This window comes from Lynx rufus, unplaced genomic scaffold (genome assembly GCF_022079265.1).
Source record: "Lynx rufus isolate CCGP_SWC_20201006 ecotype Redwood Valley unplaced genomic scaffold, mLynRuf1.p SCAF_7, whole genome shotgun sequence".
NCBI classification, from domain to species: Eukaryota; Metazoa; Chordata; class Mammalia; order Carnivora; family Felidae; genus Lynx; species Lynx rufus.
Window position 1 is genome coordinate 113,057,261 of NW_025814889.1, and position 16,106 is coordinate 113,073,366.

At 36.6% G+C, this 16,106-nt stretch overlaps 1 protein-coding gene across 1 annotated transcript in view; it reads right to left on the minus strand.

Annotated features, from left to right (window-relative positions):
• DCN (decorin) overlaps nucleotides 1-16,106 on the minus strand; it is a 40,934-nt gene that overhangs the window by 14,982 nt on the left and 9,846 nt on the right. Inside the window, exons 3-4 of the mRNA XM_047066815.1 lie at nucleotides 6,720-6,832; nucleotides 135-348 (exon numbers count right to left, since the gene is read on the minus strand). Of these exons, the coding sequence (XP_046922771.1) occupies nucleotides 135-348; nucleotides 6,720-6,832 (327 nt within the window). The remainder of the gene's footprint in view (nucleotides 1-134; nucleotides 349-6,719; nucleotides 6,833-16,106) is intronic.

Genomic DNA, 16,106 nt, shown 5'->3' on the forward strand with positions numbered 1-16,106 from the left:
TCTTGCTACTGTTCCTGGTATAGGCTAAAGACATGCCAGTTCTAGCTAATTTCCCTTCCTGCAGCTAAAGCTTACTTGGAATCTTTTAAGGTGAACCTTCAATCCTGGCCTTAGAGTTATAAGAATATCTGTACCTACGACGATCATCTGGTTCAGGCCATTGAACACAGCTTTTCGCACTTTGGTGATCTCATTCTCGTGAGCACGCAGCTCCTGAAGAGTTTTGGGCATTTTTTCTGGCAATTCCTTCAGATGATTCTTGGACAGATAAAGTCGTTCCAATTTCAACAGAGGTGTAAATGCTCCAGGGCTGATTTTGCTAATTTTGTTGTTGACAAGGATCAACGTCTGTAGATAGTGAACAAAAACAACGTATATATAATAGGTGTGTAGTTTACTTATTTCATTCATGAGACTAACAGAGAAATCTACAAAACTGCAAGAGATCAGAAAAGAATTAACCAAATGTGATTCTCTCATTTCAGAAGTGTAATGAGGATCTGAACATCAGAAATTAAGGTGATGAAATATAGATTATAATACAGATACAGAGACACTTAATTTTTCAACAGTAAATACTCCTAAAGATTGAAATTATGAGAGTAACCCAAAATGCCTGAAAACAAGCCAATGCCACAGGCATCCATCCCCCAGTCAACTTTTTAACCTAAAAATCCATATTCATTGACTGCTGTCACGGATTCCACTACAATAGGATGGCATTGATTTGTCCCGTCATCAGCAATGCAAGACATAAAATTTTCTTGCAGCCTTACAAATTTAGATAAAACTTTTCCCCAAAAGTTTGCCAAATTGGTGTATTATGTTGTAGCTCACTGTAATTTCTTTGGATTTCTTGGTCACTTGAAAGGTAAAATCAATTTCCTGTTGTTCGGTTTTTTATGGAAAGAAAGATTTGCGTGATCACAATACTTCTCATTTTTATTACGTTTTCATATATTTAATAACTGGTTTATAGAAAATAAAGATATAGTTAAGATGAAATGCAGAGCCTTAATATTTTTTATTCTGTTTTTGTCCTTTTTACATATAAGGTTTTATATAGTCAAGTATGTTACTACTTTTGGTAATTCTTAAATTTTTGTTCCTGCCTTCTCCTAATATAGAAAATTACTTCTCATTCCTTATTGTTACACATACAGCTATTGCTAAACTTAGTTTTGGGCTACTTCTTTCTTTTCCAATGATATGTATGTCTATAGAACCATACTTCTTATTATTCCAAGTCTTCTTGTCAACTAATCCTATGGGATTCGGGATAATTTTATCCAGGTCTGAGAAACTTGCTTTTCAGTTGTAGTGCACTTTGTGCATATATGAAAATGCACAGGGACAAAAAATAAAACAATGAGAACTTACACTATCAGAAATGCAGAAATACTTTCTGAAGGTAACAGCTGGTAGGTTAACCCATGTACATCCTCAGGTTGTTCCCATTATTTGACTAATTAAACCTTATCACAAGTAACAATCTTTTAACTGATCCTAAAAGATGCATGGGTTGGTTAAGACAAAATCCCAGGAAATCCCAAAGCATATTACAAAAAATTCAAACACTCGCCATGGTTCAAGTCATAGGATATTAATATTTACAAGCAAAATGTCCAGGAAATTAGTAAAAGCAGAGCTAGAAGAGCGGTCTAAGAGGAGCTGCATCGTTGAAAGACACCCAACATGGCAGATGCTTAATTATGAAGAAAGAGGGGAGCATCTATTGCCACCTATGGAAGAAAACTCTGAAAGCCTGGCATCAGTAAATGTATTAAACATGGTCTGAAAATCTGCTTATTTTACGTTAAATGTCAAAACCTATTATGCAGAATCACCCTGATGATGTATTACCTGTTATTTCAGCCAATAAAATATTACTTTGTTCACTAGGTAATAACTAAATAACACCTCTACCTGTGAGCACTCCATAGTACTATCCGCGGTTAAGTTTTAGTGGCACTATGACACTTGCCCCAATTATTTCTTCAGTACACTGGGAATAATAATAGCACCTACAGGGGGTTATTGTGAGAGTCAAAGCACAGTGATGCATATGGACTTCTCTGCAAAGCACTTTTCAAATGGCATTGCTGGTTGAATGTTTTAATCCAGTGGAAATCACACCTGCTTTCAAATTAAAATACATTTGGAAAATAAATATAAGCTATGAAAATTTCGGTCATAATGAGGTAAACTTTTAAGAGCTATATGAGCTAGAACTTCACACAAAACAGATCCACAAGCGAAAACAAAGTTATTTGTGTATATACAGTATTGGTAAAGGTGGTTAATGTTAGTTCCATGCACACTGATACCTATTTAAGAAAGCACACTCATAAAATAACAGGCAATGACAAGATTGTACGATAGGAATAAACTAATTACATTGGCTAACGCCAAAGGCCAGCAAAAGCAGAGAAAGAGTCAAAGGTGAACCTCAGGTAGTCATCAGGAGATCAGCTAATGAAAAGAAGGAACCTCTTCCCATAAACAGCCTGAGATGATCTCTGAAAATGGTTCACCTCTCACTTGATCCAGAAAATCCTACAAAATCATGCAAGTCGAGACAATCAAATCTTTGTGTTCGCTTTAAAAACGCAGGCCAGAGAGTGAAGCTGGACACAGGTGGCTCAGAAAGAGTGCCGAGTTTTTACTGAATATGCTTAAAAAATGCAGAGAGTAGAGCTGAACTTAAGGGTTTAGATGTAGATTCTCTGGTCATTGAGCACATCCAAGTGAACAAAGCCAAGATGCAGGAGTTAAACTTACAGGGCTTATGGTTGGATTAACCCCTACCTGAGATAATCCTTACTGTAAAAGAGCAGATTCCTCTTAAATCAGAAGAGGAGGATGCACAGAACACAAAGATATCACAGAAGAAACTGAAGAAACAAAAACTTATGGCCCGGAGTCAATTCTGCAAAAGATAAATGCAAACAAGAGTGAAAACAGAAAGAAAAGACGAAAGAAAGAAAGAAAGAAAGAAAGAAAGAAAGAAAGAAAGAAAAGAAAAGAGAGAGAAAGACAAGTAGAATCAACTCATCAAGACTTTGCTAAGAGGTGAGAGAAGTCAGAGGAGAAGAGAACTTGCTGCTTGCGGGCAGGAAATGACTTGAGCATCACATAAACTAAAATCGAAGCATAGCCTCAAAAATCAGCACAACCTACTTCCTTTCCTTGGTAACTAAATAAAAAGGGATCTAGCCTGGGAGGTATGGGAGAGGTGATGAAAAGAAAACAGGCAATGGAAATGGAGTGGAGGAAAGAATAAAAGCATTTTCACCACCTTCATCCAAGAAGGTGATCGAAAGTTACAAACTTCCAGTTAAATGAGGGCTGGGATGTAAGGTACAACATTACGACTGCAGCCAACATTGGGGTATGGTATATTTGAAGGGTGCTAAGAGAGTAAGTCTTAAAAGGTCTCCTCGCAAGGTCACAAGGAAAAATACATTTTTTTTCTTTACACACACACACACACACACACATATTGTTCAAGATGAAGGATATTAACTAAACTTATTGTGGTGATCACTTTGCAATATATGAAGTCATGATGCTGTATACCTTAAACTTACACAGTGCTGTGTGTCAATTATATTTCAACACAATTGAAACAAAAAAATGTTAAAGCCTGACTTCGTATTATTTCCCCAAAACCACTAATGCAGGTTTACACTGTACCAGGTATCGTTTTAAGGGACTGTATGGTTACTATCATATTTATAGGCAATAAATGTACAGAGTCAATTCAGAATGCTCTCAAGTTTAGATCTCAAGATTTGGCTCTTGTTTGCTGTGTGACTAGGGACAAGTAACTGAATAAGTAACCTCTCTGTGCCTGAGTGTCCTCATCTGTATAAGGGAGTTATCAAGAGTGTCTACCTCATAAGAAGAGTTGTAAGAATTACATAAGTGACTGTATATAGGTATTAAGCCTAGTATGTAGTAATTGCTACACAAATGTTTGTTATTATGAAACTTTTGACAATTTTTTATTTTTAATTAAAAAGAACTTCCTTACTAGATTTATTAAGCATTTATTCAAAGGAAATATATGAAAAGTTGGCATTGTAATACTTAATTTTCCATTATTTCACAGAATAATTATGTTTTTTCTATTACATAGAAAAGTATTATAATACATTTCTATAAGTATAAAACTACTCTTGCACAGCATATACTACTCATTATGAGACACAGAGTTTAAATTGATCAAATTATTGAGAAAAAAGGAAGCTTTCTGTTAAATCCTTTCTATTTTAATCTTTGCTAAATTTTCATTTCTCTTCTTCCTTCTCATTCAAGCGTGCCTTTCCTGGCTGAAATTATAGCGTTTATTTGCAAAATAACAAGTTTAGAAATGATCATGAATGAAAGAGTAAGAGAAAAATCGCTGGTTAACATTCCCTGAACAGTTGGAAGCTCTAATAAACTCTTCCTCTCTTCAATGTATACTTTGAAGTAGAAGGAAAGAGATTCCAAGATAGTAGTTGCCTCAAACATACTGAGAAGGAGACATGGAAAAGAAAGAACATCTTATTACAAATGCCAGACTTAATGAGAGTGTCACAGAAACTAGATATCTCTTATTTAAGGCTATAAGGAGGTCAAACAAATTATTCAGATTATACTTAAACATACAGTAATTTGAGATTAGAGTAAGAGAATTCTCCTTCCTTAAAAAAGTCCCTTTAGGGTGAAGTTATAAAAATAAAATGAAGCCTTTAAATTTTAGCTCATTGGAAATAACATTAAATTTTTCTTAATCTTCTAACATATTCAATGACAGTTTGAAGAGTCATTGGCAAACTGTGTTGGTATCACCATCAGCTCACTCCGAGTGAAAACATACCATGAAGGCAGAGAAAACGTGAGTTGGGGCTCAGGTCCGTATCTTATCAGTAGAAATGGATCCCATTGCTTCAAGATTTGAGATCTCTAGCTCATGCCTTATCTTCACTCTTTGCAGCCTTTATCTTTCCCTCCAGCCAACTCCTGTATCTGCTTATTTTCTTTGCCTTGCCTGTCCTTTCACACAGAAAACCCTCTTTTCTTCTCTTCCTTTCAAAATTCTGCTAACCCTCTAGATCCTTTGTCCAATATTCTCTCAAACACTAACTGGTAACCTGATGTAGGATATGTCTGATTTGACTCTTTCTTAGTACCCATAACATTACCTCTACATCTCATAACTATGCAATTCTCTCCCTTTTTTTTCTGAAAATTCTAATGCTTTACATTGTATTTTTAATGTTAAGCAAAACTCTGCTCCCCTGAAATTTCCACTCAGTTGCCAATAGGACAATTCTGTCACTTTGTAGTTGAAGTAAGTAAATTCAATTTCTCTTCTCCAATATGGTCCTTCATATATGTCACTCGTGACCTTTTTTCATTCAATTTAGATATCCACATCTCTGTCAACTGTGCCTATAAGAGATGATTTCCAGATTCTTTATCCCCATGGTGATCATTCTGAAGATACTTAAAGGTTAATGCCCTTCTAAAAATGTCTTGCCCAGGACCAGACTCAATACTTCAAGAGGGGCCTACAGTGAGGTGTTTGGCATTTATTATGGACATTGAAACCCAGCTTCTTTATAATAAACGTGCAATGATATTCTGAGGGGAGACTACATTCTACTCATCCCACAGGTAGAGAGCTGGACTAAAAATACAATTCATAGGGATTCTGATGACCTACCTGAAAAGGCAATGCACTTTCTCTTACAGAAGGCTGCCTTAGCAATACTTAACCCTATTTGATTGGGTTGGTCATTCTCCATTTATAACATACTTTCTCCCAACTACAGTTATACTCATTCTTTGTTCTTTGTGGCCTTCCTCTATGTCCTGGGAAGTGAACTTGGAAACTGCCTAACCCAGATGACCCTAACCTCTGACCTCTCATTAGGTTCATCCATAGGAGACACTGACAGGAAATCAGGAGGTGGGAATACAGTTCCCCACTTCTCTCAAGGTGGGCTTGCATACTTCATAACGCTTTGTTGGCTCCTATATCCCTTTGTAAATAGTCCCTTCAGTAAAGCCTTCTCTGTGAACCCTTTTGAGAGTGCCATTAATTTTCTGCTGGAATCCTATCCCGTACACTGGATGTGTGACACTATAATAATGACAATAAAAGCACAGATACAGATAAGAATGAAGCATGCATACTCCTGCATACAAAGCAAGATCTAGATATATAGATATAGATGTTTGGAGATAGAATTATATTTACTAAGTAAAACATGGATGTTTATCCCTTTTTCTATTGGTGCCAATCTTTGAGCCTTTAAAACACTTGCACCTCTTAGAAAATGAATGAAAGAAAACAAAAAGAAATAAATGAATGCTAAGATCAGTAGTCCATTTTGTTCGCCTAATGAAGTACTATCTAACTGGGGAGATAAAGACTTTTATTCATGAAACATAAGAGAAGATTAAGATATATATTTTTAGGAAGCAAATACTAAAGATATACGGGGTATATGCAAGAAAACTGGCTGACTTTTAGGGGTTAATGAATACGATGCTTTGCTCCCCTATCGCTCCCTAAACAGAGAACTTAATCAACACTTATGTGTTGATTTATTACCATATAGTACTCCAGGCCTTACCTGAGTTTTGTTTTGAAAAATCTTCCGAGTCAGATCTTGTTACAACTCACAAACCAACCAACAAACAAATACACAAAGAATCCTTACATGAAGGTTCTTCAGGTTCTTGAAGTCTCCATCTTTGATTTCAGTTATTTTGTTGTTTTGCAAGTCCAGCAGCGTAGTGTCAGGAGGGAGCTCTTTTGGCACTTTTTCCAAACCTTGCGTGAGAGTAAAAGTGATGTATAGTCAGTAAAAGGGGCACATGACTACACAATCACAAAGGATGTGTTTGCAAAGAAATCAGTGTTACAATGAAAATTTTACCAGTACCATAATTTTTTCTTCTAGGAATTATACCGATTGTAGTTTAAAATATCTGCTTTATTTTTCCCAAAAAAGTCAAAGGATGTATACAAAGGATACATATATATAAAGGTTACATATATGTATATTCAAGTATAAATAAACACATCATCTTCCCCATGTAATTACTTTTCTGAATAAAAGTAAAATTTATATTTTGTAAGACAGTGGCTCAAATTTCTCAGTGCACATTGTTTTACCTCACTGTTCTTGTTTTAACAATCAATTCCTTTGATAAATGTTAAGTGCAAGCGACCTCTAAATCTATACTTTCTACATAAATATACCATGAGTAGAGAAGAGCTTCAGCCAAATCATCAAAGATCCTTTAGACCTAACATGACATTGCCACAGATCTACATTTAAAATGCCTCTCTTGGGGCGTCTGGTGGCTCAGTTGGTTAAGCGTCAATCTCGTGCGGTTCGGGAGTTGAAGCCCCGCATCAGGCTCTGTGCTGACAGCTCAGAGCCTAGAGCCTGTTTTGAATTCTATGTCTCCCACTCTCTCTGCTCCTCCCCCGCTCACACTCTGTCTCTCTCTGTGTGTCTCAAAAATAATTAAGATTAAAAAAATTAAAATGCCTCTCTCTCTTCCATTGGCTTTGTTTCATATTGGTGTAGGTCGTTAAGCAAAAATTTGATATTCTATTGACTCAAATTCATGTGATCATTTCTGTATTTTAGGTTGTATCACATAAATCAGAAAAGTTGTTTAACCTCTCCATCATATCTGAAACTTGAATTCTTTCATTCATTCAACAAAGCTTTACGGAATACTTCCTAGACACCATCAATTTATTAGGTCCGGGGGACACAGCAGGAACAAGACAGAAATTGTCCACATCCCCACAGAACATATAATTCAATGTTTTCAATTACAAAGAAAATTTCTACAGGGACTACAACTGCTATGTTGCAAAGGTATCTTTCCAATTTTGAATTTTACGGAAGTACAGACTGTGGAATTACCATTGCAGTCATAGTGCTTTCATGTCTTCCATGAAAATTGCAGAGAATATTCCTGAAATCACCTACCTTCTAAGTTCTCTGCAAATAATTTTTTACTTACATTGTCACATTATCAGAGATCAACTATCATTAAAAATTTAAATAGCGAAATGCAGGCGATGCTAAACATGTATAAATATATTCCAAGAACTCACTACAGAAACAGTTCACAGAGAAGTAACAAGAGTGAAGTGTTTTCAGCTATGAACAGCTATCTTGTAGGAGGATATTTAACTGCTCTATGCAGTCATGATTGCTGCCATTTTCAGAAATGTCAGATTGATAATTTCATGCAATTAGGAGTGGTAGGCTTCTGCCAAATCATTGATAATTAGCGTTCTCCAACCAAGAAAAGACACATTTCCTTTCCTTTGGAAAAAAGTTCCCATCTACATTTCATTATTAGTCTGTGGGCTTCTCTGTCAAAGTTTTAATCTCCACTTATGCTTACGTTTATATATTATTGAACTTAAATCCTAGTGACTCTCTTAACATTTGTTTAATGCCAAAGTGCAGATAAATGTCAGATGTGGAGAGGAAAAAAATGATATATCTACTTGGCTAACAATTTTGATTATTTTGTCCTGGAATTTTAGGAACTGCTTGAGGTGAATTATATACGTCATTTTTCTGAAGATTTAATGTCAAAAAATCTTCAGGCTTGTGATTTTTGCATTTTAGTGCTTAGAAAGTCATTTTCTCGATTAAAATCATAACCCTACCATCTACTCTGAGCTACTAGTAAATTTATATCTATTTGGACGATTTTATAGATCAGTATTTTTATTAAAGCTTTCTACTGATGTCGCTTTATAGTTTATAAAAACTGAAAATATGTTATCTTATTTAACTTACATCAATCTGGCAAGACAGGTAAGGCTGTAGGGTGATTTTACTTTTCTAGATGATTTTTAGAAAAGGCTTCATGCCGTGAACAACTCACATAAGAGGGTCAAAGTGCAGACTAGAACACAATTTTCTTGTATCCCCAACAAGAGCTATTTAAAAAAAAATTTAATGTTTATTTAGTTTTGAAAGGAAGAGAAAGAGACAGAGCATGAGCAGGGGAGGGGCAGAGAGAGAGGGAGCTGTCAGCCCAGAGCCTGACATGGGGCTCAAACCCATGAACCGGGGATCATGACCTGAGCTGAAGTCTGATGCTCAACAGACTGAGCCACGCAGGCACCCCAGAACTATTCTGATGTCGGATGCAATCACATGTTGTACATTTAAGGTCTAGACAGGGCATTGAACCTGCTCAACAACTAAAGGCAGAGTACAATGGGGACATTATCCCAGTTATGATTTCTTAAAATGTCACAAAGGAAAGGACCATTAAGTAACAGCTTGTCTATGATTCCCAAATGCTGATCAGAGAGACACTACAATGAGATTCCTACCAGTCTACATCAAACAAAATTCGACAAAAATAAGTGCAACTGAGTTTGTTTTTAATGTAAATTACACACCCACACTCACATATACACAAACACACACACACATTTCTGAGACTAGCATCTGCCTCCATTTCAAATATACCTTCTTAAAAAAACTAATTCTGATAGCAGATGGCAGGTTGTTGTTACTTCGTTGAATTTGGTTTTGATCTTACAAGAAATTAACTTGTCCAACATTCAAAACTTCACTTGTCCCAGAAATCAGGAAACTTCTAATATAGACCGAGGCGCTCTTTTATAGGTAATTTAAATTTAATGGAGTTATATGGCTTGTCTAAGGCATCTCATGTTTAACCTAAACCAAGAACAAGGTGACATGAGTCCTCTAGATCTACCTGACGTGCCATAGATGTATGTAAACACGGTACATGTTTTTTTTTAAAAGATGCTGATCTACCCTGTTCCTTAAACATACTGTGCTGATTCTTAAATACTTGTTTTTATTTACAATTTATGTTTTATGGACTATTCCACCCACTCAAGTCCTTCTAGCTTCATTCCAATAACCCCTTAAAGTGTGCCCTTCACCCCCTCCTCTATAATATTCATCCTAACCACACCAGATAACAGTGACCCCTCTGCCACAAACTCCTTATGTATAATCTCATGAGGTATTGTCCTGCACTTTAGTTTTCTTTCTTTTCTGTAAATTCTGGGCAAGCAGGAACAAATGACTATATTTCATGAGAGCTGTGGTCTTATTGCTTTACACATAAAGGTAACTTGTTGATTGATTAGTTGGAAAATCATTATCTGTCCTGCTGTCCTTGGTGAAATGCTCATGGTCATGACTTCAAGATCTTTTCTGCTATGTTTTGTTACAATCATCTCTTCGCATCCTGCTTTCATAACGGTTCTTACTTTTCCTCAGAAGTACTAGAATACAACTGGCTATAATAATCAGAATTTTCTTTCTGATTCTTGGTTTAGCTAGAAACATTTTAGTAATGAACACTACCATCTAATATGCTTTCCCCATTATCTGCACCTGAAAACTGCTCTCAATTTCTTCTGTGTCTATGACATATTTGTGAGGAACCTTTGTTCACATATGTCTGAAGTATACCACCTTTTCTGTCCCACGTGGTAACTGATACAATGGTAACAGTTTCTTTGTATGACATATATTTCTCATGGGAAGAGATCAATTGTAAACCCTTGGATGGAGGAACAGACCCTCACTTATAGATAAGTATTATCAAAAACAATCAAGCAAATAATGAATACTGAATCTGATTAAGCCTGTAGATGTAACTCCCACTTTACAAGAGATACAGAAGTCAAAGGTATATGCTTAAGTCTATTAAAGAAATGGATTCAACAATGTCAATTAAAAAATGGGCAGAAGACATGAACAGACATTTCTCCAAAGAAAGCATACAGATGGCCAGCAGATACATGAAAAGAAGCTCAACATCACCCATTATCAAAGAAATACAGATCAAAACTCCGATGAGATATCACCTCACACCTGTTACAATGGCTAACATCCATAACACAAGAAAAAACCAGCATTGGTGAGAATGTGAAGAAAAAGGAACCCTCAAGGACTTCGTGGGAATGCAAACTGGTACAGCCAGTGTGGAAGACAGTATGGAGGTTCCTTAAAACATTAAAAATGGAACTACCTTAGGATCCAGCAGTCACACTACTGGGTAATTACCCAAAGAATACAAGAACACTAATTCAAGGGAAGCATGCACTCCTGGGTTTATAGCAACATTATTTACAATGGCCAAGATATGGAAGGGGCCCAAGTGCCCAGTGATTAATGAATAAAAAAGATGTGGTGTATACACACACACACACACACACACACACACACAATGGAATATTATCCAGCCATAAGAAGGAATTAAATCTTGTCATTTGACACGGCATGGATGGATCTAGAGAGTATATTGCTAAAAAAAATAATTCAGTCGGAGAAAAACAAATACTATATGATTTCACTCATATGTGGAATTTAAGAAACAAATAAGCAAAAGGGAACAAAAATGAGAGAGAGAGAGAGAGAGAGAGAGAGAGCAAGTGAGAGAGAAATAAACAAATTCTTAATTACAGAAAACATACTGATGGTTACCAGAGGGGAGGGGAGTGGGGGGATGGGTTAAATAAGAGATGGAGATTAAGAAGTGCAGTTGTCTTGATGAGCACAGGGTGATGTGTGGAACTGTTGAATTCCTATATTGTACACCTGAAATTAATATAACATTGTATGTTAACTCACTAGAGTCAAAATAAAAACGTAAACAAAAATAAAGAAACTGATTCAACAAAATCCCTATTTCCTCAACAGATAAACCACAGGGGAAAGTAAAGAAAGGCTTATTTTTCAATCATTTATAGTTTACAAGACTTTAAAGCTATTTATTTTTTTTAATTTTTTTTCAACGTTTATTTATTTTTGGGACAGAGAGAGACAGAGCATGAACGGGGGAGGGGCAGAGAGAGAGGGAGACACAGAATCAGAAGGAGGCTCCAGGCTCTGAGCCGTCAGCCCAGAGCCCGATGCGGGGCTCGAACTCACGGACCGCGAGATCATGACCTGAGCTGAAGTCGGACGCTTAACCGACTGAGCCACCCAGGCGCCCCAGAAAGCTATTTAAATAATTGCAGTGTATGTACTTCATTTGGATCCTAATTCACACAAACTGTAAAATTAAACATTCGTAATATTTACGAGATGGTTGAAAATGTGTACACTGAATGAATCTCAGATGATATTAAGAAATGATCTTAAATTTTAGATGTGATCTGGTTGTCATGATTGTATGAATTAAGAGCTCTAATCTTTCAGAGAAACGTACCGATACATTGTTGGATAAAATGACAGGACAACTGAAATTTGCTTTAAAATAACATGGAAGGCAGAGGCGCCTGGGTGGCTCAGTCAGTTAAGCATCCAACTTCAGCTCAGGTCATGATCTCCCAGTCAGTGGGTTGGAGCCCCGCATCGGGCTCCATGCTGACCGCTCAGAGCCTGCAGCCTGCTTCAGATTCTGTGTCTCCCTCTCTCTCTGTTCCTCCCCAGCTCGCACTCTGTCTCAAAAATGAATAAATTTTTAAAAATTAAAAATTTAAAAATTAAAAAAAATAATATGGAAGGGGGAAGGTGGGTGGAGATACGTAGAAAAATACAGGCATTAGTTGACAGTTGTTGAAGCTTGGTGATGAATGTAAAAGATTTCTTATTTTGCAGATTTTGTATATTTAAAAATCTTCCTATAACCTTTTAAATAAGGCTGTTATTTGAATTTTAATCCTGGTTCCTCTTTTTTGATCTTTAACATCCTTGGGTAAGTTGCTTAAGCTGTCTATGCCTCAGTTTTCTTGCAGCTTTCAAAGAAGTTTTGTGAGGATTCACTAAATTGTCCTACAACATAATTTCTTACCATCTTGCAGAGCAGGGCCTCAATTACTGGTACCTACAAGTATTTTCAATAAGGAGACAAAAAGGGTGCCGCTCCAATTATCTTGCTGATTATTAGTCTGTAAATCTGTGGCAAAGTGACTGTTTTTCAGGGGTTTTTCCCTGTAATCAATACAATGATAACACGTATTATCCTGGAAGCTGACATCCACTCTGCCTATGTGTCACACACACATTTTTCATTTATAGTTCTTACTCCTGGGTTGGCTCTTCTTACCAAACCCCGTGTGGTCTTGTTGCATTCATCCTTGCTCCCATGACATTCAAAGTCTCTAAAGACATTCGCGGTCTTTGATGCTCAAGGTCTCTAGAGAGCTTGTCTACAAAGCCCTGCCTTTTGCTGGTATCTCATCATTTCAGGAAGCACATGTTCCCCAACAACTAACTCGGCCTCCCCAAAGCTGTTGCTGGTCCATTTAACTATATTTTAATAGTGGCAAATGCTACACTCCTTTGGCAAATTCGGAAAATTTCAGTCATTTTTGCATTGGGCTATTTGTTTTGGTCAACATTATCATCTTTAGAGTCAGAGTGACTTCGTCTTAACATCAACTCGGACGCCAACCAGAGATAACTGGGACCTTTAACTCATTATATTCACGTATATAACGCTTCTACTTCTTGATCTTAAAATGCTAAGCATGAAGTAGACTAGGGTGGAAATCCTTAAAGCTAAAGATTATTTTGAGGTGATTAAAAAACTTTATTTTAGTTAAAAATTGTTTACTTGAACTAAAACTAATCTTCAGATAGCATACAAGCAGACAGTTGTTCAATCTTAAGTATATTTTTATTTCAAGCTTTTAAATTAAAAAAAAAACACTTCAAATTCTGTCTTTATATGTGATTTTATTAACCATCTATGATTTTAACTAAACCATTCCTACTGATACTGATGAATTTTATATTAATTCCTAAAACTATATGGAAAGTAAGATGTTAAGCATTTTATTTTATTTTATTTTATTTTATTTTATTTTATTTTATTTTATTTTATTTTATTCTCATATGAAATTTATTGTCAAATTGGTTTCCATACAACACCCAGGGCTCATCCCAACAGGTGCCCTCCTCAATGCCCATCACCCACCCCCCCACGCCCCCTGTCAACACTCAGTTTGTTCTCAGTTTTTAAGAGTCTCTTATGTTTTGGCTCCCTCCCTCTCTCACCTTTTAGGCATTTTAAATGAAATACCAATTTTCAAGGTAAAACTTGCTTCAAAAAAGATATTCTACAGGGGTGCTGAGGGGTTCAGTTAAGCGCCCGACTCCTGTTTTGGCTCAGGTCATGATCTCACAGTTCGAGGGATCAAGCCCCATGTTGGGCGCTGTTTTGACAGCATGGAGTCTGCTTGGGATTCTTTTTCTCTTTCTCTCTCTCTCTCTCTCTCTCTCTCTGCCCCCCCCACTTTCTCTGTCTCTCTAAAAAATGAATAAATAAGCATTTTATTAAAAAAGATACTTCTATGATGAAAAAAAAAACTATGAAGATATGATTCAATGCCTTTCTTAAACTCAAGTAGAAAGTTTCAGTAACTATGAAGTAAACTTGTCAATTAATTTTCATTATCATTGACTTGACCTCTTACGTAGTTAAATAATGACCTCCACAGGGACATGTAATATCTGTGGAGTTTCCACATAGAATACATAACTTATGCCTCTGTTTCTCATTAGAAACATATATAAATCCAAGTGAGCGTGTAGAAGGTCACAGTTTCCAAAAATGACATTAATTATATCTCCCATCTCATATGCTCTTATTCAATAACAATAAAAAGATGAAGTCAAATCCTCCTCCTTTCGAACCTGGGCTGGCCTTACAATGTCTCTATGACCTAATGGAATGGGCCAGAGGAGACACGGCATGACTTTTGAGGCCAGGTCAAAAAAGGTTGTACAGCTGCTACCCAGTTCTTCTGGGAAGCTTGCTCTGGGACCAGCCAGGGGCCATGTAAAAAGCCTGTCTAAGCTGAGACCACCCTGCTGCAGGGGCCATCTGAAGCACTCCAGATGACAGAACAGCTGGGCTCATAGGCAACAGCAGCAACAACTGCCAGTTATGAGTGAGCTGTTTTGGGTGTGCTAGACTCCCCATGGCCCCGGCCCCAGCCAACACCTGACTGAAATGCAGGAGAGACCCCAAGTCAAATCTCCTGTCCTTAAATAATGAGCAAAACAAAATTATCTTTTTACGTGGTCAAGTTTTGAGATAGTATTTATTCAATAATAGTAACAGGGACAGAGTGATTCTCTCCATTCAATTATTTTTCAATGAGCTTCCTTTAATGTGATTCTAAATTTTCCATTGAAATGCAATTGTTTCTAAGGTTAGTCTGAATTATTTATTTGTTCTCCCAAATTCTGTAAAAGGAACTTTATCTTCGTTAAAGTAGGGCTATTTGTTAAAGTAAATAAGATTCTACTTAAGATATTACCAGAAAATCATTTCTGAAATGAAGGCTAATGACAAATTGTACTTTTTTTTTCTAGTTGCCCCAGTGATGAATAGCATGGTTCTCTTAGCAAATGTCAGCAATCTGGTAAACTGCATGTTGGACAAAGGCCAGGTTGCCCTAAGACATCATGCTTTCCCCCCTCCCCTGTTCTGTGGCAGGGGTCCAAACTCCACAATTTATTCTTGTTGACTGCCAACAATATTTTTTAATAATGCTGTCTTCAATTTAATAATGAAGACAATAGTGATACACTTCAGTTTTTGGCACATGACGGATACAACAGGTTGGAGTCTCAGTTCCACCAAAAACTTTTCTGTTCAAGGCATACATGTTTCCTGATTCCCCTCTTAAAAACAGCAATTTTATTGTGATGGCAGTTGCATTGGGTTTCAGAAATAGGAGATTCCCCCTTTAATTTGATTCTCTTTTCAAATAAACTCAAGGAAGGTTTAAGCTTCCTGATTCTATGGCCATCCTCAAAAAAACAAACAAACAAACAAACAAAACAACAACCAAAAAACAAAAATGCTGAGCCCCACAGCTCCAGGACTCCTAGTCAGCCATGTTTTCTCCTTTTTCCAGCTTGATAGAATCAAGAATATTGTAGAATTATGCACTCATCCAAGCACTAGGTCATGCATATATTCACTTATTCATTCGTCAGGCAATTATTGATGTTTGAGAGCCTAACAAGTATAAGGCATTTTGTTGAGTACAGGGTATACAAAGTAAGTTATCACTATACTTTCCTTAGGGTATTGGAAGGAAATGT